Source organism: Lipomyces oligophaga (assembly GCF_038497815.1).
Source record: "Lipomyces oligophaga strain CBS 7107 unplaced genomic scaffold V1516scaffold_3, whole genome shotgun sequence".
NCBI lineage: Eukaryota > Fungi > Ascomycota > Lipomycetes > Lipomycetales > Lipomycetaceae > Lipomyces > [Lipomyces] oligophaga.
In genome coordinates this window covers 982,872-1,010,159 of record NW_027117787.1, presented here as the reverse complement: position 1 = coordinate 1,010,159, position 27,288 = coordinate 982,872, and the positions used below count along the sequence as shown (strand labels likewise).

At 45.4% G+C, this 27,288-nt stretch overlaps 12 protein-coding genes across 12 annotated transcripts; 6 read left to right on the top strand and 6 right to left on the bottom strand.

The window, feature by feature from the left end:
- Positions 1-14: 14 nt before the first annotated feature.
- V1516DRAFT_663627 (uncharacterized protein) lies at positions 15-1,328 on the top strand (the record flags this gene model as incomplete). Its single annotated transcript, XM_066920526.1, has 1 exon — positions 15-1,328. The coding sequence occupies one exon, from the start codon at positions 15-17 to the stop codon at positions 1,326-1,328; it is 1,314 nt and encodes a 437-aa protein (XP_066778154.1).
- Positions 1,329-1,817: 489 nt separating this feature from the next.
- V1516DRAFT_711365 (mitochondrial 37S ribosomal protein bS1m) lies at positions 1,818-3,142 on the top strand. The gene has a single exon (XM_066924265.1). The coding sequence runs from the start codon at positions 1,888-1,890 to the stop codon at positions 3,094-3,096; it is 1,209 nt and encodes a 402-aa protein (XP_066778153.1). The 5' UTR covers positions 1,818-1,887; the 3' UTR covers positions 3,097-3,142.
- V1516DRAFT_673308 (uncharacterized protein) lies at positions 3,112-6,849 on the bottom strand. Its single transcript, XM_066921886.1, has 2 exons — positions 4,901-6,849; positions 3,112-4,858 (listed from the first exon to the last, which is right to left on the bottom strand). Exons 1-2 carry the CDS (start codon positions 6,694-6,696, stop codon positions 3,154-3,156), a joined length of 3,501 nt encoding a protein of 1,166 aa, XP_066778152.1. The 5' UTR covers positions 6,697-6,849; the 3' UTR covers positions 3,112-3,153.
- Positions 6,850-6,973: 124 nt separating this feature from the next.
- V1516DRAFT_673306 (P-loop containing nucleoside triphosphate hydrolase protein) lies at positions 6,974-8,384 on the bottom strand. Its single transcript, XM_066921885.1, has 3 exons — positions 7,975-8,384; positions 7,859-7,922; positions 6,974-7,810 (listed from the first exon to the last, which is right to left on the bottom strand). Exons 1-3 carry the CDS (start codon positions 8,240-8,242, stop codon positions 7,072-7,074), a joined length of 1,071 nt encoding a protein of 356 aa, XP_066778151.1. The 5' UTR covers positions 8,243-8,384; the 3' UTR covers positions 6,974-7,071.
- V1516DRAFT_690463 (uncharacterized protein) lies at positions 8,385-9,549 on the bottom strand. Its single transcript, XM_066923834.1, has 2 exons — positions 9,070-9,549; positions 8,385-9,010 (listed from the first exon to the last, which is right to left on the bottom strand). Exons 1-2 carry the CDS (start codon positions 9,298-9,300, stop codon positions 8,648-8,650), a joined length of 594 nt encoding a protein of 197 aa, XP_066778150.1. The 5' UTR covers positions 9,301-9,549; the 3' UTR covers positions 8,385-8,647.
- A 342-nt stretch (positions 9,550-9,891) lies between these two features.
- V1516DRAFT_673303 (uncharacterized protein) lies at positions 9,892-13,296 on the top strand. Its single transcript, XM_066921884.1, has 2 exons — positions 9,892-12,195; positions 12,247-13,296. Exons 1-2 carry the CDS (start codon positions 10,385-10,387, stop codon positions 13,127-13,129), a joined length of 2,694 nt encoding a protein of 897 aa, XP_066778149.1. The 5' UTR covers positions 9,892-10,384; the 3' UTR covers positions 13,130-13,296.
- V1516DRAFT_673301 (CDP-alcohol phosphatidyltransferase-domain-containing protein) lies at positions 13,211-14,507 on the bottom strand. The gene has a single exon (XM_066921883.1). The coding sequence runs from the start codon at positions 14,319-14,321 to the stop codon at positions 13,620-13,622; it is 702 nt and encodes a 233-aa protein (XP_066778148.1). The 5' UTR covers positions 14,322-14,507; the 3' UTR covers positions 13,211-13,619.
- Positions 14,508-14,877: 370 nt separating this feature from the next.
- On the top strand, positions 14,878-15,892 carry V1516DRAFT_673298 (aminotransferase class IV-domain-containing protein). The gene has a single exon (XM_066921882.1). The coding sequence runs from the start codon at positions 14,906-14,908 to the stop codon at positions 15,731-15,733; it is 828 nt and encodes a 275-aa protein (XP_066778147.1). The 5' UTR covers positions 14,878-14,905; the 3' UTR covers positions 15,734-15,892.
- On the bottom strand, positions 15,737-19,352 carry V1516DRAFT_649519 (Oxysterol-binding protein-domain-containing protein). Its single transcript, XM_066920232.1, has 2 exons — positions 18,964-19,352; positions 15,737-18,886 (listed from the first exon to the last, which is right to left on the bottom strand). The coding sequence occupies exons 1-2, from the start codon at positions 19,065-19,067 to the stop codon at positions 15,826-15,828; spliced, it is 3,165 nt and encodes a 1,054-aa protein (XP_066778146.1). The 5' UTR covers positions 19,068-19,352; the 3' UTR covers positions 15,737-15,825.
- Positions 19,353-19,509: 157 nt separating this feature from the next.
- V1516DRAFT_706938 (kinase-like domain-containing protein) lies at positions 19,510-21,504 on the top strand. Its single transcript, XM_066924167.1, has 3 exons — positions 19,510-19,770; positions 19,827-20,046; positions 20,117-21,504. The coding sequence occupies exons 1-3, from the start codon at positions 19,742-19,744 to the stop codon at positions 21,215-21,217; spliced, it is 1,350 nt and encodes a 449-aa protein (XP_066778145.1). The 5' UTR covers positions 19,510-19,741; the 3' UTR covers positions 21,218-21,504.
- Positions 21,505-21,876: 372 nt separating this feature from the next.
- V1516DRAFT_673292 (uncharacterized protein) lies at positions 21,877-24,848 on the top strand. The gene has a single exon (XM_066921881.1). The coding sequence runs from the start codon at positions 22,189-22,191 to the stop codon at positions 24,673-24,675; it is 2,487 nt and encodes an 828-aa protein (XP_066778144.1). The 5' UTR covers positions 21,877-22,188; the 3' UTR covers positions 24,676-24,848.
- V1516DRAFT_673291 (nucleophile aminohydrolase) lies at positions 24,798-27,221 on the bottom strand. The gene is made up of 2 exons (XM_066921880.1): positions 26,685-27,221; positions 24,798-26,611 (listed from the first exon to the last, which is right to left on the bottom strand). The coding sequence occupies exons 1-2, from the start codon at positions 27,100-27,102 to the stop codon at positions 24,933-24,935; spliced, it is 2,097 nt and encodes a 698-aa protein (XP_066778143.1). The 5' UTR covers positions 27,103-27,221; the 3' UTR covers positions 24,798-24,932.
- Positions 27,222-27,288: the final 67 nt, after the last annotated feature.

The window sequence follows — 27,288 nt, the reverse complement described above, 5'->3', positions numbered from 1 at the left end:
CAAATGATTTGGATATGGAGCTGGATAGAGAAGATCAGCATAGCGGCAAAAACTTATCCAATTTGTGGAGCACATCTTCGGATCTTGCATACTGTTCAGCACCAGGGGTCAACGAGAAGGCGAATTACTTAGTCGACCCGACGACTCCGGAAGGATATTTAACTCGAATTTCGTTTTCGACGAAAGTAAAAACCAAAGCGACAGGTTTTTATAACCCGAATTTATTGCCTTATCCGGCTGGATCTGAAGTTCCGTATTTCGCAATTGTTCGGCTGTCGCATCGAGTAAATGGGCTAATGCTTCGGCATGATTTGGCGTATTGCGATTTAAAATGGGCGGATTCCCGTACGATAAATAGCCGAATACTGGAGTGCACGAGTCCGGGAACAATTCTTGATTTTGGAACAGAATGGACTGGCACTGAAGAGGCATGCAAACGGCATCCGTTTTTGGTCCTCAGACAAGGTCATACCGACCCTCGAGTATTTTTTTCTCCTCTTGGTGAGCCACTCATGATAGTTGGAACAAATGGAATCCACAACTGCCTGGGCCTATTTGTGATCGACTTGCGGGTTTTGATTCCAGAGTTAGCTGAGAAAATGCAAATCACCGAATTGCCAATCCGATTTGGAAATATGACAGAGCTAGGCCGACCGGATTTACAAGAAATCGAGAAGAATTGGTTCATGATTTACGATGCTATTGACTCGAACAGGGAATATCTCCATTACGATTTCACGAACAGAGCTCTTGCAACTCTGGAACCTCCATCTGATCCTGCGATGTACAATTCGATAGCGAAGCCGTCACCGGAGCTAATCACTGGGCTACTGCAGAACTTTAGAAAAGGGAGTTACTCAGCCAATGATCTTCATCAAGCTAGTAACTCACTATTAGTTACAATGTGCGACTTTCCCTGTGTTCCCACAATTCATAATACTGTGCTGATTGAGCTTATGCATGTCAAGTATGCCAATTACTATCGACTGTATTACCGCCGCTTTGCGATTATAATGAACGCAACTGCGCCTTTTGATGTCATTGGGCGGACAGAAAATATTATGTATGCAGGCGTGGACTCGGAAATGATGGTCTACACTGTGTCCGTTGTGTGGGATAAACAGCATTTTCATCGTCATGAACCATGGAACGAGACTATTCACGGAACGCCAGACCCAGCTCAAGGAAAAAATCCTTTTGTCAGCGACGGCTACCATGGATGGCTAGACGATATATTAATGATAAATGTGGGTTTGGACGATCATAATTCCGGCGTGATCCACACAACGGCTAGAGATTTGTTGGATTGCATAAAACTAGTGCAGTAGTAGGAATTTTAAAATTTATCGGCGATATTCAGATGTAGTATCCATACCAAATATAGTATTGTGTTGGATAGTGCAGTAGCAACTCGCATCCATTTTTGCAAGACTTCAATATAAGGTTGGTTACTTTTACAAGAGTTCTTACGTAGACCAATCACAAATCTCTTAATCAAGCTATAGTCCAAGGAAAAATGACATAGCTGATGTGGGGCTTATCTAATCTTAACTTAAGAATAGTCATATCATCCATACTAACAAAGGCCACCTTTGCTGATTTATACAACTCTTGTCACTTATTTGTACGAATTTTGAATCTGTACTGCTTGTGTACAGCTTTGTTCAAATATGCAAGCTGGTTTTTGTGTGAGATGTCGGATTATTGTAGCAAACTTTTTTGGTGTGCGCATAAGGGTATAGAAGCGTCCAATACGGGTAATCTTGAATAGATTTAGAACTTTTCATGCGGAAGATTTGGCGAAGAGGAAGTTAATGTTTATTTGAGTTGACAGGAAATAAGCAGACCAATACGAACTGTTAGCTCGTTTTTATTGACTTTTGTACAATGTCTTCGCCAAACATGCGTTTTGCAGATGTTTTCCGGCACACAAAGGTAGCGAGTTTACCACGAATCAAGCACTCCTACAATGCAAATACGGTGCCCAAGTCGCAAGTGATCACGACGCACGCCTATGGACGGCGGAACGGAGAGTACGGGCTGAAGGCACCTTTACCTTTAGGACGGAATAGCCGGTCGTTGCGAAAATATGTCGTAGTGAACGAATTGGATACGCCGGAAGGATATACAGACTATTCGAGTGGAATGCGATTTGCATCGACACTGAAGCGGTTGAGGCACATGCATCAGCCTGTACAGACCGCGCCGGTGGCTAGACATGCAGATGAAGTTTACTCCGGCGGGCTATCTGCGCTGGAAGTGGTGTCTCCACTAGGAGAGCTGGCTCGGCCGAAACGAGAAGAAAAGCTAAGTTCAGTTCTTTCCACGATGCGCGAACAGGACGGGTATTCCACTGCAAGTGAATCTCAGACTGATGCCGGTACAACCACATTATCTTTGTCGTCATCACTTTCAACTTCTGCTGGTGAAGAAGAAGAATTTTCGGCTTCGAAAACAACTGATAAATTACTCGCTTTATCACACGCTCGCAAGCCGATGAACATTCTGTATGCGCCCTCTGAAGTGTTCCCTACTTTAGATACTTCATTCAATACCGCTCCGTTGAAATACGACGACACAATCAAGACGTTATTTAGCAAAGAGCGCATATTCGCGGGCACTGCTGGACTTTCGTATGCATTATTCGGTCGTGCACATCAAACTCGTGCAGGAATCAAATTTAAATCAGCCTTTCCTGGCCGAATTGTTCGCGGTCCGAATAGACCAAGAGGTTTACTTGCTGGAGTAGTTTCCTGGCTTGCAGTGCCTGACTCTATCCGACATCGTCGTCAGTCCTATCCAATTTACGAACAAATGTTTCCTGTTAATATGGAAGTCTTACGACTGTCGCTTACTCCAGACGCTGATATAAAACTTGCTGTTGCGACTCCTTTAGATAAATTCTTGATGGAGCGAATGTCGAGGTCCTCAGCGTCGAGTCCTGCCGCACTCCGTGCAGCTGCTAGTTCTAATAGAGCTGGTAACACCAGAAAATCCTCTACCTCGATGTCAAATTCCAAGCAAGTCCAAAGACAATCTTCAAAGACTTCTGATTTGTATTCAATCATCCTAGATCAGCGACAACAGAATAAATAAACCTATTAGATTCTATTCATGTAAATAATATATATTTATTTATTTATCCAAGCAATTTTACAGCTCATAATTCCAATTCACAAACTCTCGTCCTACTACTCTGTATACAACGACCTCTCCACTTTTCAAATCTCCAAACCGAAAACTCTCACTCTTGACTCCGCTTGGTTTCCCCGTATTAGGATTGCTTGGAATCTGAAAAAATGCTCGAATCTTCTTTTTGGCCCCATCCCACTCGGTTACAACGCCTGCTACATGTTCGCCGTTCTTGCCAACCTCCACGCTGTACTTCTGGTGTAGCGAGCCCTTGTGACCCTGGAATTTGGCCCCATGAAATCGAATCACGTCGCCAATCCGAATTTCATCGTATGCGTTCACCATTGTGTTTCCGACATTTGAATAGACTGTGGCTCCATAGGATAGGATTCCCACAGCTGGCAATGCCAGTCCATCGGACCCACGATCAATGCAAGCTCGAACAAATCCCGACGAAACTGCAGATTCATTCTGCCCAGGACCAGAACTTGGAATTCCTCCTCGTCCCGCTAGTTCACCAGCCACTTGTGCAACTCTTCGACCAAACCTATTGTACTCGGATTCTAGTGCATCTCGTCGCAGTAATCCCGGCGGCGGAATATGAAGCTGCCCGCTGATCGTTGATCGTGACGGGTGTTCCCGCGAAAATGTCACTTGAAGTTCAGTCTGCGAATAATCCGGATACAGAACGTAGATTGTTCGTCGAATAAGACCTTTTCCGCCACGGGAATGCACTTGTTCGTCTACTTCGTAATACACTTCTCCAGCCTGCATCTGCCTTTGCAGCGAACTCGGTACGCTTTCAGAGCCATTCGCCCACCATTGGTTCTCTGTGATATCGAGGTCCTTCGCAAGATATGTCATGTCAAGCACAGGACGTATATCAACTGATCTTCGCTGATAGTCTGCAGACCGTCGGTCTGCTGATTCGTACGAGCCTCGGCCAGGACTCGTTACCGCTGGGGTAGTCGACAAGCCTCCATAAGACGGATGTGTCGATGCAGGAACACTAGGCGGAGGGGCGTAAGATGGCGCCTGAGCAGAATGTACTGGCGGAGGTGGAGGAGGCGGCAAATATGATCTTGAAGTTCCAGCTGAAGGTGCAGCATGAGGAGGTAGTGGTGGAGGCGGTAATCTACTAGAAGCCTGAGCCTGACCCTGTGGCGAGTCGTAATAGCCAGCGTCATCTCCAGTGTATTCGTCTTGATCATAATCTTCTTGGTCATCTCCTTCGTTATAATCATCGGTAGAGCTCATCGGTAGTGTAGTAGGAACTGAAGATTGGCCTGAAGAAACAGGCGAAAGCGCTGCCGGAGGCCCAGCAAAAACAGGAGGTGGTGCATATGAAATAGGAGCCATACTTGGAACCGGAGGTGGACCGCCAGGAGTACTAGGGTGTGAAACGGTTACTTGACGACTGGCGGGAGTTGGAGGTGACTCCGGAACTGGCGGTGGTAAAGTATACGCTCGTGGAACTGATGGACTCGGAGGTGGTGAAGATGATTTCAAATCAGCGGTTGCGATCGACTTATGTCTTTGTAAGGACGTCGAAGGAGTTAGAGATTGTGCCAAATCAGAGTCGTCGTCAGCAATTGGTTCGTTTTGTCCCGTTGAGACAGATTGAGAACCTTCGTCCGGATAGGCGGATAACTTAGATGAGGTCGATGACCTTCGAATGGGTGACGACAAGGATGCATCTACTGAGTCGGAAGATGTGCGTGCATCACTGAAAAGTTAGATTTAATTTCAATTTATGAAAACCCCATACCTAATTTTTATTGATCGAGTCCGTTGAATTATATCCTTATCTGGGCCAGTCGTAGACTCGGGTGAGACAGACGAAGTTGAAGGAATCAGAGGGATTGAAGGAACTGGCGGAGCAGTTGAAGCTGCGGGTACCGGAGAAAATTGAGCTTGCTCTGGCGGTATTTCAACCTCTCTTTCATCATCCATTTGATCATCACTATCTTCTCCTTCTACTTCCTCATTTTCTTCGTCCTCTTCCTCTTCCTCATTTCTATCATCATGTGCTACTTCATTAGCTTCAGCGGGAACAGGTTGAGGAGCAAACATTGGAATCATCGGCACAGGAGCTGCTTGTTCAATTTCGGGCTCAGGCTCAGGTTCACGTTTCGTCGCTACTTTGGACCGGTTATAGGAAGCAGGCATTCCAATAGGAAGACCCATCGGAATGCCAACTCCCGGCATCGCAAATGGCATGCCCATGCCACCAGACATTTTAGCCATCCTTTCGCGAATAGCCATGCGTCGAGCAACCTCAGGATCAATCTCTTCTTCCTCTTCCTCACCGTCCTTCTCGTCATCATCCTCCGGCGCTGTCAACTGTTCGACAGATTCTTCTCCAGTTGGCTGATCAACGATCTGAGACACAATCGATTCCGGAGTAGACTGAGGGTCCAACGGATCTGTAGCCATGTTGTTATACTGAGGAACAGCAGGTGGGCTATCCTCAATCTCCTGTTCACTTTCGGGAATAAACTGTTCTGATAAACCGCTCGGAATAGGCGGCGGAACTGAGACAGTAGAATCCATAGAAGCTCGTCGATAAAGGGATATTTCTTCCGCGTCATCATCAACAGTTCGATAACTTTCTGTGCTACGACGTGAAGGTTGAGCAAAATCTTGGGAATCGACCGACGGACGAGAAGCATCGTCCGCATCAACTTCTGATTGAGCCAACGAAGCAGATGAAACTGATGCCTGCTTTTTGTGTGCTTTAGATTTCTTTTTGCCGCCTGTCTTGGCGGCAACGGCAGCAGCCTGCTGTTCTAGCTGTTGTTGCTGCAATAGGGCGATCCGATCTTTGAGACTCGTGCCGCCGGTAATGATTGGCTCATGTTCGCCCGCGACAGAACTATGCGTCGGTTCTTCCAGTGTAGCAGTCGATTGCTCAGCGGATCGTTCGATAGGAGCATGTTCAATAGGCTTGCTTTGAGCAGATTGACCAGGAACAGGAGGAGCGTAAGCAGACGGAGCCGGCGCTACAAACGGTTTCTTCACAAATGACTGCGGCACTACTTTATTCTGTGGATTTGGAGGAGCAGCTTGAGTATTAAATGCGGCGATTCGATCACGGAACGATGAGCGCGGAGCGGGCGACGAATTAGCATTGACGGGAGAAGATGATACCGGAGTCACTGCCGCGACTGGGGTCGCGACCGTAGGAGTCACAGCTGCGGGAGCAGTAACGACTGGAACCAGCTCGGGCTGAGGATCCGGTAAAGCATCAACAGAATTCACGCTAACTGGATCAGCAGGTTCGACAACAGATTCAGTATATGTAACAGTTCGAGCGGACGGTCGGGGATGGACAGGCGCTTTGGGGGTTGGATCATCAGGAACGATTTCGACAAAGTTCTGTGGAAACAATCCTTCGTGAAGCACACCCGCAGCATCAAAATATCTACCAGAGAACCATTCTGAATCCTCTTGATTAGTGACAGTGATGATTTGACTGGCTGGAAACGAGAGATCGTCCGGATGATCCGAGAGATACTCGTACACAGCCTTGACCTTGAACGGGGCAGCTGGCACAGCCGCCATCTAGACAAATCAAATGGGTTTAGAAAGATAGCGGGGGACAATTGCAAGCGAGGACTGTCTAAGTCGTCTAATTGACCTCGGTGACACCAAGATCAGCGCGAATTCAGACAAAAAATCTATCAGTTTAGAAAACGGTGGAGAATGAGAGGAGTTAGGCCCTTGAACAGAGGAGGATAACGTGCAGAGACGATGGCGCTGCGACGGTTATGCCAGCCAGAGTGCAACTGCAGCTATCTAAATGGCAGACTAATTACAAAAATACGTAATGGAAAAAAAATTAAAATGCAAATATATATTCAACGCCTCAGATATGTTCAGTTATGTACAAAAAAGCGACTATCTAAAAATCGACGTCGACTGAGAGTCCGTTCAAACTTAGTCCAGTGCAGGCCCGATTTGTGTAGAGACAGCGGCAGTTTCTACGAAAAAATCGGACGTTCGAAGAGGCCGCATTTTGAGACTCTCTTCGGATGTTGCAGGATCAAACTTGCCGTCGCTGTATCTGTCTTTAAAGAACTCGCGGGCAGGAACCATAACTGCATCTCTGCAAGCTTCCTTGATATCGCTGCCGCTCATGCCGGACATCTTCAATGCCAGCGAGTCATAATTGAAATCCGAGTCCAAAATAGTGCCTTTAAGCATTAATTCTAAAATAGACCGACGTTGTTCAATATCAGGTAGTTTAACAGCAAATCGTTTCGGCATTCGTCTAAGAAACGCGGAATCAATATCGTTTGGCCGATTAGTAGCGCCCAAAACGAGAACCCGGCCGTCGGTGGTCAAGCCGTCCCAGAGAGTCATGAACTCGGCCTTGAGCATTGCCATCGCTTCATGATCACCGCTCGATCGCTCGCGTAGAAAAGAGTCAATTTCATCGATAAAGACAATACAAGGTTGTAATTTTCTGGCGAGAGAAAATATCGCAGCCACTATCTTGTTGGACTCACCAAACCATTTGTCGGCTATCGTACTAAGTTTGATATTGATAAAATTAGCTGAGCTCTCGCTAGCTAAAGCTTTTGCAAGCATTGTTTTTCCACACCCAGGCGGTCCATAAAGTAAAACTCCTTTTGGAGCCTTGAGAAGTGGTGAGTTGTTGGCAAAGAAACCCGGCCTTGAAAGACGGTCAGTATATGTAGTCATCATGTTTCATCTCACATACATTGTTAGAGGATACAGCACACTTTCTCGTAAATCATCTATAATATCTTCAAGACCACCGATGTCTTTGTGTTCAATTAGACCCGATTCATCAGATCGTGATTATACATTACTTGCCTGTAAATTTGACGTTGATGTCATCCGGTGAGACAACTTCAGCCATAAGAGCGTTCTCGTACTTAGTCAACGACAAACGAATACCCGGATTTCGCGCTTTAAATCTTGCAAGCGCATCGTTTGACTGTTTTGATTTATCTGCAGGCCCTGGACTTTCAAAGCTTTGGATGAGAGCGTGGAGTAGATAATACGCTGCGACTGAAGCAACTGTCGCGACAAAACTCGCGCGCAAGGCTTCCGCCACTGTTCGAGATGTAGAAGATGACATTGAATTGGTAACGTACTTACTACCAAAAGTGGTTTACTTCAGAGTGACTCCAGCTTGATCTGCAAAAACAGGTTGAAGCTTGTCATATACATCCTGGAAGTTATAATTCCTAGGAGAGCACGTGCAATCCAGGTAAATGTTAACTCCAGTTACGGTTGGGTTTGATACAGTAAATCTAGCAGAATCAAATTGTTTAATGGTAAATGAAAGTGGTTGTCTAATGCGAAGTATAACAGAAAAAGATAATTAAAGCAAACTCCAATCCAATTAGTTTTCAAAAAGTTAAATTCAATGTAGCCACGGCTACACAAACAGCTGAGAGAATTATAATTTGCAGTCCAGCTTAAGCTTGTCCAGTGCCAGTAATCATTTCAGGTCATGACGAAAGACTAATTACAGAAATCATTATAAATCCAAAACATGCTGATTCCATAACTGAGTAGCCAAGGCTAGATCACCAGGCAGTTCAATTACTTCGCCCACATATTGCGATATCGTCTTGTCTTCTAATATTAGACTAGCAAATTCATCTGCTACTATTATTGTAATAGATTTGATTTCATCAGCGGCAAGATGACGAAGCATTGGCTTTACAGATTCTGGCTTGGACAGCGTAAAGACTTCTGTAGGATGGTTGACGAATCTCTTACGGAGTTCTGCCAAATCGGGGAATCCAGGATCTGAGTGCGTTATAAATGTTGGATAGAATAAAAGCAGATCTACTTGATCTTTAGTATCAGGCTTTAGCAGTTGAGATTCAATAATAGTCTAGTCCGGTTAATGATATTGCCATATTAACATAAAACTCCAACTGCAATAAAACTTACCGATGACAAGATAACCACCACCTTGCGGACTTTTGAGACTGGCGGTTGTCTACTTTTGCATCTTTCTGGAGACATCCCATTAAGGTCACTTTCATTCTCGGTGTCAGTTGGTCTGTGTTGGATCAACCATTCGCGAGTATAATCGGCAAAATAGTAATAAACTAGCGATCCCGCTGCCACCATCGCTGCTGCTCCCAGCACCATAGGAAGATTCGATCTTTTTTTCTTCATCGAGCTGAGTGTAATTTTACGATATGCGCTGCAATTTTTCCAACTTGAATGAGTGCACTTGGATCCGATTCCATTCCATACGATCTGCCCAGTTCGACACGATCGACGCGTAGATTCTAGGGCAGATGAAGCCGCAGATTCAATCTCTATTGTAAGAACTATGACATCTCTAGATCACCATAAAAGTGAGAATGTGAGAACAAGAAAAATGAAGCCAGTAAAACTATTTTATTTCTATATGAAAATTTGATTTGTAGAAAATTTGGTTATATTTTGTGAAATATAGTAATCGTCAGAAATTTCTTGGATCCACTGTATTTATGCATTTTTACTGTCCTACTTTGATCACTGCTTATTCCCCATTTTACATCAATACTACAGAATGGCAGCGGTCTCAAAAGACCTTATATCTGACTCAATAATTAATCTACCATCTTCCAGTCTTTCTGAATTAGACGAAAATTACCACTATTATTATTAGTCTCTATCCACTCTATAATTCCACTCTACTATTTTCACGTGATTTACCCTAGACCTCCATCAACTTCGAGATTTGTACCAATACGCAAACTTCATATCCCACTATTAAGGCAGCAACAAACCAAGATTTATATCACGAAGAGCCAAATGAGATTCGAAAGCTGTGAGAATAACACCAAAACACGCATACGATAGTCGATTCAACGCACGACTTTGATCCAGACTTGACCTGTGTATCTGCGAGCGAGCGGAGGAGAGGGAGCAGAGTCAGCTTGGAACCAAGGAGTGTTCCTCAGTCTACATTTAGTCACGCGCTCACAATAGCCTGTTAGCGGTTGATCTCGCTTGTTTCATCGGTTTCAGTAGTTGGTGATATTGGAATTGTCTTTGCCTTTATCATATTAGTTTGTTTTGTTCGGCGACCTGATTGCAGGTGTCGTGTGTCCGATTCCGCCCTGCCTGTCTCGCTTCGCTCGGCTTTAACTAATCCAGTCCTGGTTCTCGCTGTAAATTCTCTTTTTCATTTTTTGTTTCTCATATCACCACAGATCTCTGTTGTGAGCTGGCAGACTTTAGTCTAAGCTACAGAGTGCAGAAGTAAGCCATGGAAGGATTCATTCCTGATCCTACAGCATCGGGGTCCATGCCTGCAGATGATCTCCCGCACAATGCTGATAGTCTCCAGCAGCAGCAGCAGCAGCAGGCTCACCAGCTTCAATTCCAGCAAGAACTAGCAGACCAACAGCATCAATATCACGTTAACGTTCCTTCTGATTTTTACTCAGCATACTCTACCACGCAATCATCTCAAGACCCAACTTCAGGCTCGTTTACGGCACAAATGTCAAGTGGTTTGTACGGACTACAACCACAGCCGTCAGATTATAGTGCATTTTACTCGCCGCAGCAACAAGTCCATTCACAGCAGGAGCTGCACGTGCCAGACATCTCTTTCGGGACACAGACTGTTGGTCTTCAAAACCAAACGGATCCAACGACAAGTTCCATAATATCGCAACCAGGCTTTTATTCAGACCAGAGTCAAAATCAGAGCCATGTACCGACAGCACAGGTATATCAGTATACTCCACAGCCGACCGACGGTAGCCAATATCAGCTCAACCAACAATATCTGCACAGCTATCCTACCAACATTCAGTATAGCTACCCCGGCTCGACTGTCCACTCAGATTCGATTCCTCAGGAACCTGTAAATACTTCTCATATGCAGTATGTGCAAACGCCCTCTTCATACTATCTCAACGGAGGACAAACTGCAGCCACTACACAGGCCTACACGGCTCCTCCCATGACTTCATATATGTCGACTCTGAAGCTTGATAGTTCTAATTCAATTCAGATGCCATTGTCTACGCAGCAGGAGGCCAGTAGCTCAATATCGTTGCCAACTGAATCGGTTACAAAAGAGGTTAAGAAAGCTGTCAAACGATCTGCGAATACAGATGGAACCAAGCCGGTGAAGAAACGAGCTTCCAATAAGATGGGTGTTCAGCCTGATCCATTAGCTGGCTCAGATCAGAGTGGAAAAGAATCTTTTAGCTCGGCTTCGTCTGAAGACGAATCATCTGAGATACCTCTAATGTCTGTCGAAGATCCTGTGACTGAGCTGCGACTTCGAATTGCTACTGCTTTTCGGACACTGGTCAATGATCTTCCTGGTCTCCTGGAGCGCTTAGTTGAAATTATGCAGTCGATACCCGAAGAAGGCTATGGCTATACATTCCGGATGGATCTTCGAGACGTATTCACGACACAGATACTTTCCTTGACTGGGACTGGATACAAAGATTTATGGCGTGGAATGGGTGAGAACATCAAATGTCTAGCCCGAATTCGCAATTGGCTTGCTTATGACTATAAAAATAAAGCTCTGGATCGCTCCAAAGGAGTATTATTAGCGTTGCTGCGCATGCAGCCGTCAATGGCACTGCTGGATGTGACAAAAATGACGAAGGTACTCAAGTTTTTTGCATCGAAGGCAGAGGCTCCAAGTAATGACTTTGCTAAGAGGATTCTGGATAAAGCGAAGAGTATTCAGCCTGCTACTAAGAAATCTAGTAACAACACAGTAGTGAGGCCCGAGAAGGTGGAGAAGGCAGAGGCAAAGCTGCTTCCAGTTTCCAAATCAGTTACAGCCAGCAGTTCTGCAACTGCTACTTCTCAGTTTGGTCGGGGTGCTTTATCGAATTTCACAATTCCAAAGCGATCCTCAGCTGCAAGTTCTGCAGCTTCAAGCAGTGGTAGTACGACCGCCCCTTCCTCTGCAGGTGCTTCTGATGAGACTTCGGGCTCCACAGCGGCGGTGACAAAACAAGTTGAACGACCGGTTGGAAATGCAACTTTTTTCCAAGGTCTCGCACGAAAGGCAACGTCTGCCACACCAGCAAATCCAGTGTAAGCTTGTTATCTTTGTTGGAATAGAATATTTGTTAACTAATTTAGCAGACCTGAGGTCAAGCCGGAGCCAGCTGCACCAGTAATGCCTACTGCACCGCGAATATCTTCGATCGTGTCATCGCTTAGAGGTAACACGCGGTCGGCTTCACCTGTAGCAGTGACCGAAACTCCAGTTGCAGAATCACGATCTCGAAAACAGAAGAAGAAAGTATCATGGAAAAGTGATTCCGATCTTGTGCAAGTAAGGTATTTCGAGTCCGACCAGAATTCGTCAAAGACACATGATCTGCAAGAAGCGCGGCAGCTCGACTGGTCTGAATGGCGGCAGTCGCGAACTAGTGGAAGGTCTACTACGGATGAGGATGAAGAAGTTGAAAGCGAAAGGACGTTGGTATTAGATTGGTACGCGCCATTGGGAATTGATTTCACGAAGAGCGAAATCCCATTGCGCGAACAAAATCGAAATAGCTATAAACGAGGAGGAGTCCTTCTAGCGGATAGTCCTGAAGCTGTACTGCAAAAGGAACGAGAAGAATCGGTCTTGATGGCTCTTAGTCTGCCGCGGGATGAAATGCCAGCGTCGGCGCTAGAGCCAATTCAGGAAGAAGACCAGGAGGCAGAAGTAGGATTACCGACGATAATTCCAATTCCAAAGAAATTGAAAAACGCGTGGTCGGCACGTCTAGAGACCGCCGATTCGAACTCCAAACGCAGCGCGGACACGGAAACACTGAACCAGACCTGGCAGCTAATTCAATCGTTGCTTCCGATTTTGAAAGCCCGTCCTGGTACGATTCCTCCACCTGCTATGCCTATCCAACCGTCCTTCGCAAGTCAAACGCCGACATTGATTCCACAACAGCAACGTGATTTATCTGCATTGATGGCGTTAATGGGAAGTTTTGCCGCGAGTGCATCGTCTGCACGATAGTTCACCTGTGCATGTTTTGTTGTTTCTCTACACATACGCCGATGAAGAAAGACGGATAAAAGCGCAATTTTGAGATTGCATTATTGTGTAATAAATTCAAATTGGAACCATGAATTAATAGACTAGCTCACTGCTTTGATTAAGAGTCAAAGAACCTAAAACAATACGGAAACACCATTAATCGATTAAAGTCACGAATTCCAGATCAACTGGAAACGAAGAGGGGCATCTCTCTGAATTAATGACAAGCGAATAATCAAGGAGAATCAAACAACACAAGAATAAAAAAAAACAAGGAAAAAGAGTAAATTGCCTTGAGATGCAGAAGCAGAAAGATATTGCTACTGCTATCGATATAACAGTAAGACAAATCAATTTTAGGCTAGCCAAAAAATAAAGAGAGAACATGAGGACATGAAGAAGTGATTATAAACACTGGAATATTGTGGATTTGTAGTTGGCTGTGGATGCAGAAGTGGGGACAACAGTATTACTTCGCCTTTGCCGACTCAAGAGCAGCCGCCTTGGATCGATCTTCCACATCTGCAGCAGCAAGAATATTTGCTGCGGCAACCATTTGAATAACATTGAGAACTTGCTTAAGGAGCCATACAGGGAACGTGAAGATGAGTATGATAGTTGGATACGACAGCGGAATGTCCTTGTAATATCCGAGATGAGGGGGAGTCTTGGGTGGGAATGAATAGAGATACAGACCGACAAAAAACATCTCATTCATAGCGCAAACGATGAATAGAACGGTCGAATTTGTGTAGTATAAACTCAAGATCGAAGACCGATCTTTAGCCACCTTCTTGTGCGACGTCGCGCCAGACGTGATTGTCGCATACATGTGCATATAATGAGAAGCCAGATCGAGCGAAACCAAAATCTGATAGAAAATTGCCCAGTTCGGATATGTCGAGCACAGAAAACAAATCAGGCACGAAGTAGTGCAACGATCCGTTACCATATCGAGAATCGCGCCGAACCGTGTCGACTGGTTAAACTTGCGTGCCGCCATACCGTCAAACGCATCTAAAAGACACGACAGAGCATACAACCAGGTACAAACTTTCGGATGCATCGACATTACAGCCAACGATGCCAACGCCAAAACAACGCGCGAATATCCAATCAAGTTTGGAATAAAAAGGAAAATTTCACCGGCAGTAACTGGCTTGGTCGACATTGTGGAGATAGTAGGTGGATCTTTGATATCTGAGGTACAGCTATGCTACAGCAATATTAATTGCACAAACTAGCAAACAATAATAACAAATTTCACTGAAGGACCAATGAGAGTCGAAGATTCCTGTTTTTGCTTGCTTTTACCGATTTCTGCACTAATTCTAAACGATTTCTTGTATCCTATCGGGAAAACAAAATAACACAACTCCACAGGCGGGTCCTGCTGAGAAGTATACCCTTGTGCTTACATCATGGTGTAACTGCTGTGCGATTGTCTCTCTATGCATAATCACATGCACAGCCCAAAAGCGCTACTACTATTTCGCTTAAATCATCTTATTTGACTGCAACCAGTTCATAAATAATTAGAAACATAAATATAAATAATTAAGTCTTTTTCAACAATTTATAATTTGACCGTTTTTGTTACGTAGCATGAATTGTAATCGTCTCCAGGTGCGTGTAGGCAACCCCCTGAGATAAATCAGAATTACTCACGACAATCGCGATAAGTGATAAGACTACAACTTGCCTGTTCTAGTATTTTTTACAGGTCTCCGACTATCGCTTGTTTACCTATGAAACATGACTAACAACATTTCGGTAGTTTCTGTCATTAGATATGACCCGAACTTACTGCTCAATCCGGTTTCTATTCAGGCTTCTCTTTCTGGTTTATCGATAACCCGGATCCCCGCGACAGATGACCAATTGCAAATATGCAAGGACTCTCTAGATCCGATTTTGTTTTTTCTTTTCCCTCGGCATGTTGCGCGACTAAATACCGCTTTTCAGCACTTCTGGCCTGATACGCTCTTCAAGCTCGATGGAGCAACACTTGTCAAGGCACTGTATCCTGCCATCAGCGACCTTACGAGGCCGCATCGTCTCCGAACCATATTGAGTTCTGACGGGTCCATAACTGTTGAGCCTTCAATTGCCGTGGACCGTAACGACCTCTTTTCTGGTCTACGGCCAGATCAGGATCCGGAGTCACCATGGAAAATATATTTAGATTCTCATCCAACCACACAGTCAGATCTAACTATGTTCAAAACCTCTGATCGTTCTGCGTATTCAGTCGCTCGCGAACGTGTATTACCTGCATCCGTACCGATATCTTCGCCAATAGAAATCCTGCTCTACAATCCTCGAAACGAAATCACGGAGGGATCTTTGACAAATGTCGCCTTTTTTAGAAACGGTAAATGGGTCACTCCATCAAGTTCTTCCATTGGCGGTCTACGGGGTTCTGTAAAAGCAGAATTACTGGCTTCAGGAGCCATTCATGAACTCTCTGCTGACGAAAATCCCGTTTTGGTTTCCTCTTTAATTGAAGGAGAGAAAATTCTTCTCATGAATGGTGTCCAAGGATGTACCTGTGGCTTCTACAAGTCAGGCTCATTTCCTTGATTTGTCATCTAATTTATAGCGTTTATTCCTAAAATTCTATTCTAATCAAAAAGTTGAAATTACTAAGAATCAGAGAATTATATACATCCTATTCACCACAACTGAATACATTTCTCCCATCGGCCATCTTTTCGACAATCCCAATATCCTTCTTTCCCCTCTATTGGCACCCAAACTCCTTCCTCCACTTTCGAAAACCAAATGGCATTCACTCCTTCCGTTGGAATTAAGCCTTGCTTCCGTCGGTCTCTCTGCATCTCCTCGAGTTTAGCCTTCGTAAGCTCCGCATCCTCCACTTTCCCTTCCTCTAAATATCTTTGGTCAGGTCGCAGTCGGCTATCGGTTGGTGCCAGGTGACCCTTCTCAACTGCTGTAATCTCGTTCAGCGCTGCACAAAACTGGGGCATTCCATATCTTTTCCTAGGCTCCGCCTGCAGCGCTCCAGCTCTCCAAACTACCGCTCCACTTGACTTGCGAACCATCTCGTTTGTCCACGTTCCAATCATCGACACATTTTCAATCACTTGGTTCTGAGGCCCAGTAATAGTCACAACAACATCCTCGCACTTACCACTAAACATCGACTTTCTTTTAAACTCAATCAGGCACTTATGGCCTGAAGACGCCGATATTGTCATTGTTCCAGACGGCTCGATATATTTTTCTCCGGCAAGCATATTCCTTAAATAGGTAGTCGGCATCGTATACCGATATGTAGTCGATTTGGAAACTGAAGTAATAATCCCAACCGTAACTGGTCCGTCACTGATCACTTCTGCACTTTTACCCCAAAATTTTTGTGCAGGCTGTGGACTAAATGAGTATGACCATCGCTCTCCTTCCGCGTATGTTGCCATAACAGGAGGGCGATGCGAAATCTTCTCTGCAAAATATCGGAATTTTTTATCTTCTCGTACAAGTTCATAAGTTTCGTTCAGCAATGGATTAAATGGTTTCCGAATCGCCCGCTGATTGTTTCTACTATTCGATAATGTCGAAATAGCAAACGCTGCAAGATACATCATTTGTTCTCCACTCTTCACATCCGCATGTGATGCTTGATCCAGCAGTTCACTATATTCCAAACTTTCTGCATATCGCTGCAGCAATGACAACGGTTCGTTAGCAGTAACAGGCATGGCGACAGTAGATAAATCTTTGCCAACGTTTTTGCGCACAAACTGAATCAAACTAGGGGGCGGAACCGCATAGGGGGGGACAGCATTTCTTCGTGCAACCGGTCCAGAAATTGGTAAAGGTGACAAATCTCGATGAACCTCATTTGGCTCTGCCGAATTTTGTGCAGTAACTATTGTCATCTTATGAGATAGCCCTTGCAGCATTTCTTCTTCCTCAGAAGATGATGTCGATGAGGACCATCGTCGACTGCCATTTCTTGAATGTGTATTTGCATTTCCCTTCTCAACCGGACCATATTCCTCATCATCTTCATCTTCGTCATTGTCGTCGTCGCCAACCGCTTCGCTCACTACTACAATGTCTTCGACAGGATCACCATTATCTGGTAACACAACAACTCCAACATCTTCTTGGGCGTCATAAAACTCAGTATCTGAAGTTATAGATAGAGCATCCACTGACAATCTATTCACAGCCGGTTGAGTAAGCGATACTTTGCGCGTCAAACCTGAAGTGCCAGTCAAATATTGACCACCCTTAATAATCTGTCCTTGTTGCTCGAGTAGGCTCTCCAAAAGACGAGAAAGCTCCTCACTGTTAGTAGTAGAATTAGTAACAGGATAAGGTTCGTTCTGAAAGTGATGACTGGATCTATTTTGGTAGTGGTGAAGTTCGTTTGATTCTTGCGAAGGGGTTGCAGAAGATAGACTCTCAGATTGCAGTAAACTAGGGGCTGAGGAACTATCCCTAGTTGAAGATCGCTTTCTCCAAAATGAACGTTTTGGTCCCGGATTTGCTGGTGGCTGTAAGATAGGTTGCTGGCTAGTGCTCGGAGTCTGAAAGGAAGTTGCTATGCTCGGTGAGGAACCCTGGCTTTTGCTAGTAAGATGCTCAACAGCAGCATCAAGAGCAAAATAGCTCTGATGCAACGCTGGACCTGCAGCAATCTGGTCAGCTCCGGTCCTCTTCAATGAGGAAGTACTCTCTCCATTCAATTCACGAACTATGGATAAAGCCTGTGATATCCGTGAGCCCATTTCTTGTAAAGAAGCCCAATCAGCCTCGGATATGACAACACCATTATACAACGGAGGTAGGGGGCTGGGACTTCGTATAGGCGATAATCTTGGAGAAAGGGTCGGTGGAGATGTAAGAGGAGAAGAAGGCCGAGTTGCGAGCGCGTAGATACGTGCCTGCTCAAGAGCTACCTTCCAGGACTCGAAGTCGGTTTTCGAGAGAGCGCGCATGTTCCAAATCTCAACCCCTGAATCAATGAATATCTCACGTGTGGCGGGTTTAACAGAAACGGCAGCAATGATGAGAGCAATTGAGCCACGTAAACGAGCACAAGATGCATCATGATAGTAGCACAATTGTCCAGACGTGACATCAAGGGTAAAGTATCGTCTTGCGTATCCTTGCATTTTCTTTCGCCGCTTCTTCAGTAACACTCCCGAAAAAAATTGAAGTTCACTAGACTCCGAGGGAGTAACAAGTCCTAAAGTTGGCAATTCACGATTTGTTGTAGGTTTTGAGGAAGTCGTATTTGCAGGCGGATCGACTGTAATACTAGCCCGCATATTCACTTCAGAGCCTTGCGACGAGGGCAAATGTATTTTTGAAGAACGACGAGAATCAGACTCCACGCTATACGCAAACTGGACAGTTTTGGACATAGTTTTTGAAAACGTATTGTCAAACACGAATGCATACATGCCACCACCGCCCTTTGGAACCTTAAAAGAGCCTTTGATATGTGTAAATGCATGACATTTGCCATGTACATACACAGAAGCCAGTCCGGAATTACGCAACCGCTCGTCTAGGTTAAGATTAGTAGCGGTCGAAAGAGTGGTTGAAGTGAGCACATCTGAAGTGGGTGGTGCGAGAACGGTAGCGGTAGATGATGACCGCGGCCTATTGGAGGGGGCTGAAAGATGTGAATAGGCAACGTGAAGAGATCCGTTGGAATCCTGGTCAAAAGTAGGTACACGACGGAATATGCTGAAATTTCTGTGATTGCTTGTTAGCAGGAGAGATCTGAACCAGTGGTCGAATACGGGAGACAGCCGAAATTTCAAGACACATACATAGACTTCTTCGTAGGACGAAGCTGCCAGTGAACAGTTCCGTATTCTGGGGCCGAAATCCACTTAATAAGAAATGCCTTAGAGTGGATTTCAAGGGCTTCCATTTCTGCGATGGGCTCTCGTGTCGGTATAAGAAAAACCTGATCGAAACCAAACTACTTCTGATTATCTTTCACTCGAAATCTCTCGAGAAGCCACTAAAGGAGGCTGGCGGGATTGATCTGAGCCAATAACCACAAGACGATGCCGAGTATATGTTCCAAGAGAAGCTGAGTAAACACACCTGCCGACCAAGTAATAAAACAATTGCAAAACAGGTCTTGATTCCAGCCAGTAATCACCCAATTCCACGAGATGTCTGCAATTCAACCGGTCGGTTTCGTCGTTTGGTGATCGTCGCCATTTCCACTGTAAACAAAAAAGAGCCTCCTCATGGACATCCAATTACAGTCATCACGTGTATAATCACGTGAATGAAATCCAATGAGATGCTTGTGTCGAAGAAGCTGAGTGTTCGTAACCCATGGAATATACAAATATAGTTTTTACAGAATACAGTAGGACTGTTCTATAGGGGAAATAGTGACGCCAGAATTTGTGAGCTTTACAAATTTTAAAAAAAAATTGGATTACCTTGAACCTGTGATCGATAATTGAGAAAAAATTTGACTTGATTTCGCCAGTTTGCTGAAATTTTGTACCATCGAATCGGGTGGTTGACAGGGACAGCGGCGGGGATTGCTAAATTCATTAGGATTAAACTGATTTTCTATTCACAATGATCAATATAGAAAGACACACGTACAGGTAAGCAAAGAAAGAGAATACCTGTGTGAGTCTCATCGCTGATGGCTATTCGACAGAGTGCTGAATCAGGACTTCACCATCGATCGCCGATTCCAGGTCACGAAGGAGCTTGGACAGGGTGCTTATGGTATCGTATGTGCCGCTCGATACACAGAATCGCAGCAGGCGGTTGGCGTTGCTATCAAGAAGGTCACAAACATCTTTTCTAAACGAATCTTGGCGAAGCGTGCTCTGAGAGAACTCAAGCTCCTTACTCATTTCCGTGGTCATAAGAACGTACGTAGGTGACGTGGCCAGTAAAAACAGAGACAGGGAATTATCTTGACGGTGTACTAACGTGAACTAGATTACTTGTCTATATGACATGGACATTGTTGACACCAACAACTTCAATGAGATTTATTTATATGAGGAGTTAATGGAATGTGACATGCACCAGATCATCCGGTCGCAGCAGCCGCTGACAGATTCGCACTACCAGTCTTTTATTTACCAAATCCTTTGCGGACTGAAATATATTCATTCAGCTAATGTGTTGCATCGTGATCTCAAGCCGGGAAATTTACTGGTTAATGCCGATTGCGAATTAAAAATTTGCGATTTTGGCCTTGCGCGTGGATTCTCTGCTGATCCAACAGAAAACCAAGGGTTCATGACAGAATACGTTGCTACGCGTTGGTATCGAGCGCCGGAGATTATGCTTTCGTTTCACAATTACACTAAAGCTATTGACGTGTGGTCGGTGGGATGCATTCTTGCTGAGTTACTTGGGGGTAAACCGTTTTTCAAAGGCCAGGATTATGTGGACCAGCTTAACCAGATTCTTCGCTATCTAGGAACTCCATCAGAAGAGACTCTTCGTCGAATTGGATCACAACGAGCCCAAGAATACGTTCGAAGTTTACCGTACATGCCACCGGTTCCCTTTGCTAAGTTGTTCCCGACGGCCAATCCACTGGCGCTTGACTTGCTGGCCAAGATGCTTGCGTTTGATCCAGCCGAGCGTATTTCAGTAGTGGAAGCGCTGGAGCATCCATATTTGGCAGTTTGGCATGAGCCAACTGAGGAAATAGAGTGTCCTACGAAATTTGATTTCTCGTTTGAGTCCGTGGATGATATTCCTTCAATGAAAGAGATGATAAAGCAGGAGGTATTGGAGTTCCGCAAGCTTGTGCGTGAGCCCGTAGAAACTCAACAGCAAAAACTGGGTGGCCAAGGTCGTACGTCCGCGATTGGTCACGAGTCGGGAGATTCAAGTATGCCGGATGCTGAGAATTCCGGTCAGCAACAACAGCAGCAAGTTGGAATTCCTGAGGACTGGAATACAGTTGGGCACGAGGACGTTCCCCGACCTTCTGAGATGGATATAACAGCTGACGAGAATACTGTGATTGAAGGTAGTCTTGAACGGGAGCTGGAGTTTGGATTAGATGGAATTCCACATTAATGGGCTGATAAGGGCGGGTGAAAGGAATGGAGAGGAGAGCAAGGCGCGGTAGAAGCCAGGAGAGAGCAGTGTATTGTATAAATTATCTCTATGAGTTGTAGTTGGCAAGATACGTGATATAAGGATATATGTACTGTATTGTATTGGATTGTAACCATGTTTACACATACGTACGGGCCCATTGGTACTTTGGTCTTCATCTTGGATCGTACATCTTTGGGCCAATAGTTTTACCAAACTACAATCAATATAATTAAAATCAATATCAATATAGTGATAGTTATCGTTATCCTCAAATATGCTATCAATCCATATAGTCCAAATTATGTAAAGTATTATCAAATTAGCTAGAATCAGCCAAAAATGGCCTGAGACTGGTATGGCTGGGTCGGATCTCCCGTGACTGGCCCGCCTCATGTGGCTGTACAAGGAGGCTTGCTCGTAGTCACGGAAGGCTGTGCAAGGCGAGTCCAAACAGGTATGACTGCGGCTCGATTGCTCAAACAGGCATGATCCCGCCACGCGCGGCGAGAGACAATTCCCTATTTTGGAAATTTCTGCGCCGCTGTGGCTGGCGAAGCAGGCTAGTGGCTATGGCTGGTGCGAAAGGTGAAGACTGAGCATGTGAAGAGCGTGCTGAGGGATTGATGAGGAGATAGAATTAGTGTGAAAAAAAGCGTAAAAAGAGTGTGAAAAAGCGAAAATATAAATTTCTGTCAAATTCAGCATCGAATGGGCGTTCGGCACTAGAATTTTGACGTTTTAAGGGCTGAATTGGTGTTCTTTGGTCTCGCCTTGACTGGTCTGCTTTGCTCCTATATAATCTCCAAGTCCCGTCCTTGGTGCCCTGACTCCTCGAAGCCCACTTTCACTTTCTCTCTCACTTACACTCTTTTCTTTCTCCTGTGTCACAGTCGTTCTCCAGATCTACTCTTCTTCACCCAACAAAGCTTGTCCTTCGCTTCATCTTTATGCTTGCTGCTGCCGTCATGCGCGACCCGACGCGCAACCCGCTCCAGTCGCGCAGCCATTCGTCGTCCTCGTCCAGAATCGCCGCCATCCGGACTCGTCTATCAGCCAACTCCGTTCCTCCTCCGCCAGGCATATCGTCCGTGAGAGATCAGCAATTACAAAATCAGCAGCAACTATATCAACCTCCTGTTTCATCCGCAATTCCGATTTCCTCCCCGTCGTCCACCGCCTCGTCGACTTCAACTGTTTCTTCAGTAGCCTCACTCGACCCGAACTTGCTCCTGCTATCAGACTCATCTATGCTGTCGTCGTCAGGCCTCGAGGAGGATCGCCAGTATCCCCAGCTCGTCTCACCCGCAGATATTCACCGGGATTTTGACCATATTGATCACGAGGAAAAGCAAAAACATATTCGATCATTTTTCACTTCTTTTGCTTCTCGGTTCGGCCCTCTGTTCTCTTCGGCCTCGTCTTCGTCGCCGTCCTGTTCTCTTGATCTAGACACATATTTGGATCTTCCCTCGACTCCGCCCGCAGAGCCAATTTCTCCAACTACTCTTTCTAAAAAAAATTTGTCTACCAAAGATAAGAAGAAAAAGTCGTCGCCCTTGACAAAGAAGCGCAGCAACAGCAATATTCTTTCTAAAAAGCCATCCAGTTCCAAGCTGAAATCGTCTACTTCCCCGAAGAGGTCTGTAAAGTCGACGCTTGCCGCTCGCGATGCTTCGTCAATTATGGCCGACGCCGTTGCTTCTGCTGCCGCGTCAGAACCGCCATTAGAGGTTGGCATGGCCATGATGCCCGAAAACGACGTGTCGTCTTCGATGTTGATTGACTCTGTCTCGGAGCCTCCACGTACGTCTCCCGTAATGGAGTATCATTCGACTTTGCTTGATGAGTCTTCCAGCTTGATGGACTCGCGGATAAACTTTCTAGCTGATGGTAGCTCGCCGAGCATAATGTCATATGGCCCCGATGATATGATTCTTGGTCGTCAAGCCATTGCGTCTCCATCGACAAATGAGCTCATTGCCGAATTCGCCGCTATCAATGCTAACATCGGTCACCAGAACAACAGTAGTTCCGAGACGACCTCACCGATTGTCGAACAGCCCCTGTTACATCATTCAGCAAGTCTGCCCGTTAGTTTCCACCAGTCCTCGCAGATGGATGGCCTCGACTTTCCGATGTCTGCTGTGTCCGAAGCTATTCCACGAGAGTTTCCCGACGACTTTTACAGTGGCAGTTCTGGATCTGATGGCTCTCTTTATCGATCCGTGTCAATGTTCTCCTTGACGGATCCTACTCAGCAACAGCAACAGCAACATGTTCGTGGAATGGATATGGTTCAGCCCGGCTTCTTGCTTTCAGCACCTCCAACATTGAACCAAAATGTAGCTTCTCAGAACTGGTATCCAGTGCCGATGACTACATCCTCAGGCTCAGCGGGCCAATCCACAGCTTCACCAGTTTCACAGCCGACGGTTTCGCCGGCGACATCATTCTTGTCTCTTCAATCGCGAAAGCGTTCGCACGAAGATTTGATTATGCACGATGCCTCTGCAGAGATTCATCAACAGCAGCCTCAACCTGTAATTCCCTCAAGCAGTCCAATGGAGCAAATAGAATCGTCAAGTTCTTCCCGCGATTCCAAGAGAAGAGTAAAGACTTTATCTCGGGAGCCTTCCATTTCTCCCTCCTCAAGACATATGCAGACTTTTATTGTTCCAAGAGGCCCACATCGGATGTACAGCGTTCCATCATTTGCGACGTCTATGCCGTTACTTGTTGAAAATGACCACAACAATAGCATTAATGATAGTGTGCCGCCAGTACCGCCACTTCCTCAGCAGCATGAAGTTGCAAATATGATGATGAAGCATTCAGCAGTTGCCGGTAGTGTTGTGGGTGCTACTACTGCGACCACTACGTCGATTGCTGTACCGCCGGTACCAACTATTCCAGCTCAACATGGTCACCCAAGAAGACATAATCAGCGACTTCATCGCGTCCGGTCGCAGCCAGCTCAACTAAATGCAGGCCATCTTGCTGCTCAGCGACAAGCTATGATGGTGCCTATTCAGGGGATGGTGGAGTTTAGGCCGCAACCAGTTCCACAGCAGCAGCATCAAGTTATTGGATTGGGATTACATATGCAGCCATCATTTGACTCGCTGAAACATGTTTCAAACCAGGGACAGATAATGCAACAACAGCAATTACAGCAGCAACAGCAATTACAACTACAACTACATCATCAACAGCAAGAAGCATTTCAACAACAGCAATCTCTTCAGGCTCAACTACAACAACAACAACAACAACATTCATTTAAACCGACTCATTCTACTTCATTTCCAGATAGCGCCAGTGTGACGGTTACGTTCAATAATTTAACACCGATGGATCATGTGAAAATCATGTCTTCCGTGGCTAAGTCCGGATCAAGTAAAAACAAGGTATCTGCGAAACCGAAAAAGCGATAGATCTTGTTTATTCATCCCATCTTATTCATTCATTCAATTTCTGTTTAACCTTCACATTCATTAACATTTACATCACTCTTTTGATTATGTGCATTTTCGGTATGGGGTTTTCTGGGTTTTCTGGTCTGTGTATATTATAATAAATCAAATAGAAATTTAATTTCATTCCTGAATTAATTGAAAACTAGTTTCTTTTAAACACTAAGAAATAACGATAAGGAAAGAGTAAAAAGGTTAAATATTAACAAGCATATAGATCAATCAAAAAAAGGGAAGGACGCTCCATCACCACGAGGATCACTGCCAGCACTATGAACAGTGATGCCATTCTCAAGCTTTGTCAATTTAATAAATTGGCCGCGACCAAACAGAGGGTCGTAACGTTTCTGACGGGTTATTTCATGGCCCATGGCCTTAAGTTCTTCAACGACTTCATCTGAGATTTCAGCCTCGACGTTAACGTTTGTCAAAGTGACGCCGTCAACAACCTTGCCAGGAGTAATACAGATTCGAGGTACATCGAGGGATTTCTGCTCGTCAAGATTGAACACCGAGTGGTTGATAAGCACTTGGAGATGACCTTGAGGCTGCATAAATCCACCCATAACACCATAGGCAGCGTAGATCTCACCGTTCTTGGTCAACATAGCTGGGATAATGGTATGGTAAGGTCGCTTGCCTCCCTCGAGTGCGTTGAGCGCAGTAGGGTCAAGCACAAAGTTGACACCACGGTTAAGTAACGGAAAACCTGAGTCTGGCGGGATAATACCCGTACCAAACATACCTGCGACTGAGTTGATAAATGAACAGGCGTTGCCTTCAGAATCTGTCACAGCAAGGTAAACTGTATCAGAATTGTTGGCGGTACGAGGTTCTCCTGGCGCATACTGGGGGTTAGCCTTTTTGGCGTCAAACTCCTTTGCACGCGATTTCAAGTACGACTTTTCGAGAAGAGCAGATGCCGGTACCTTAGCACGCTCAGGATCTGCAACATAAGTTTCGCCATCACGGAAGGCCATCTTGAGCGCCTCAATCACCATGTGCAGATACGGTGCTGAGTTAAGTGTCCACTCCGAAGGAGGCGGAACAGCTTTGTCCTCAATCAGCTCGCGGATTATTCCTGCTGCAAGTTGCGCAAGAATACCCTGACCGTTAGGAGGACACTCCCAAAGAGTGAGTCCATCAAGGAAGTCCACTTTGATCGGGTCGACAAATGTCGACGTATGACTCTTTAAATCGTCCAGCGACAAGACACCGCCTCGAGCCTGAACCGTGTCGACAATCCGTTGAGCAACCACACCCTCATAGAAGCCAGCCTTACCATTCTTTGCAATAAGTTTATATGTCTCTGCGAGCTTCTTATTGACCCACAGCGAGCCTTGCTTGGGGGGTGTTCCGTCGGGCAGCAGTAAATCCTTGCAGGTCTCGGGCGAAGCGCCTGAGATAATCAGACTTCCACGATACCACAAGCTAGCAGAGATTTCCGGAATCACGACACCGTGTTCAGCAAATTCAATCGCAGGAGCCAGTGCATCAGCGATCGTGATTTTACCCGATCCCCATTTTTCAATTGCATCAACCCAGGCAGCAGGTCCGCCAGGCACGGTGACGCAGTGCACAGAGTTGGGCGGCAGCTTGAGTCCTTCGAAGCCCTTAGACTTGAGATACTCAATACTCAATTCTTTTGGTGCGCGGCCAGATCCATTCAGGCCTTTCAAGGTCTTGTCCTTTGCGTTGTAAAACAGCGAAAACACATCTCCCGCGGGTGAAACCATAGTTGGTTCTATCACTGTGAGCGCTGCAGCAGTAGCTACCGCTGCATCTACAGCATTGCCACCCATACGAAGAATTTTGAGCCCAGCCTGAGCGGCCATAGGCTGCGTGCAGGAAACAATTCCTTTGGTCGAGTGGACCACGGACCGACGGGAAGAGAACTCTGATTTCATTAGCATACTTCATACAATATCAATCCACTCATCAAAAGCAAAATAAAAAAATTGAAATCTTACCGTATTTAGGAGTCTCAATTTCAAGATACTGTTGATCGAGTGACATTCTAAAATCTAACGGAGACCGGAAACAACGACGAAATTGAGAAGAGTTAAAGAGATAAGCAGCTTTGTAAACTTGAGGACGGCCACTGGAACTGGAAACAACAGACGAACCGAAACGAAAATTAGAACAAGTTAATAACAACGAATTAGGCGCTCGATTACCGCTGCTAGCAAAAGTGTAATTCGCAGATTGTATAAAACGTGTTGAAAAATGGGAACATAAGGAAGAAAAAGACCCGGGGAAGGAAGCAGAATTGCTGGTCGAGGACGACAATGACCAAGACGACGGGGACCGACGAGCACAGACAGCAGCGGCCGATATCAAGAAAGACCCCCGGCGCTGAGCGGGCACTTGGTTTGTCGGCCAGATCATATTTTTATTTTTCTTTATCTCAATTGGTATATTTTGCTCTGATCTTGTATTTTTGTCGTTTGAATTGTAGTATTATTCTACCTCGGTGCCGTCCGTCCTTGTGGAATTAGTTACTCCTGGGCTTCTACGGGCCGGCCCCGGCGACGGCTATCGGGATTAGGCATTGTCTGGATTTTAGTTGTTCTT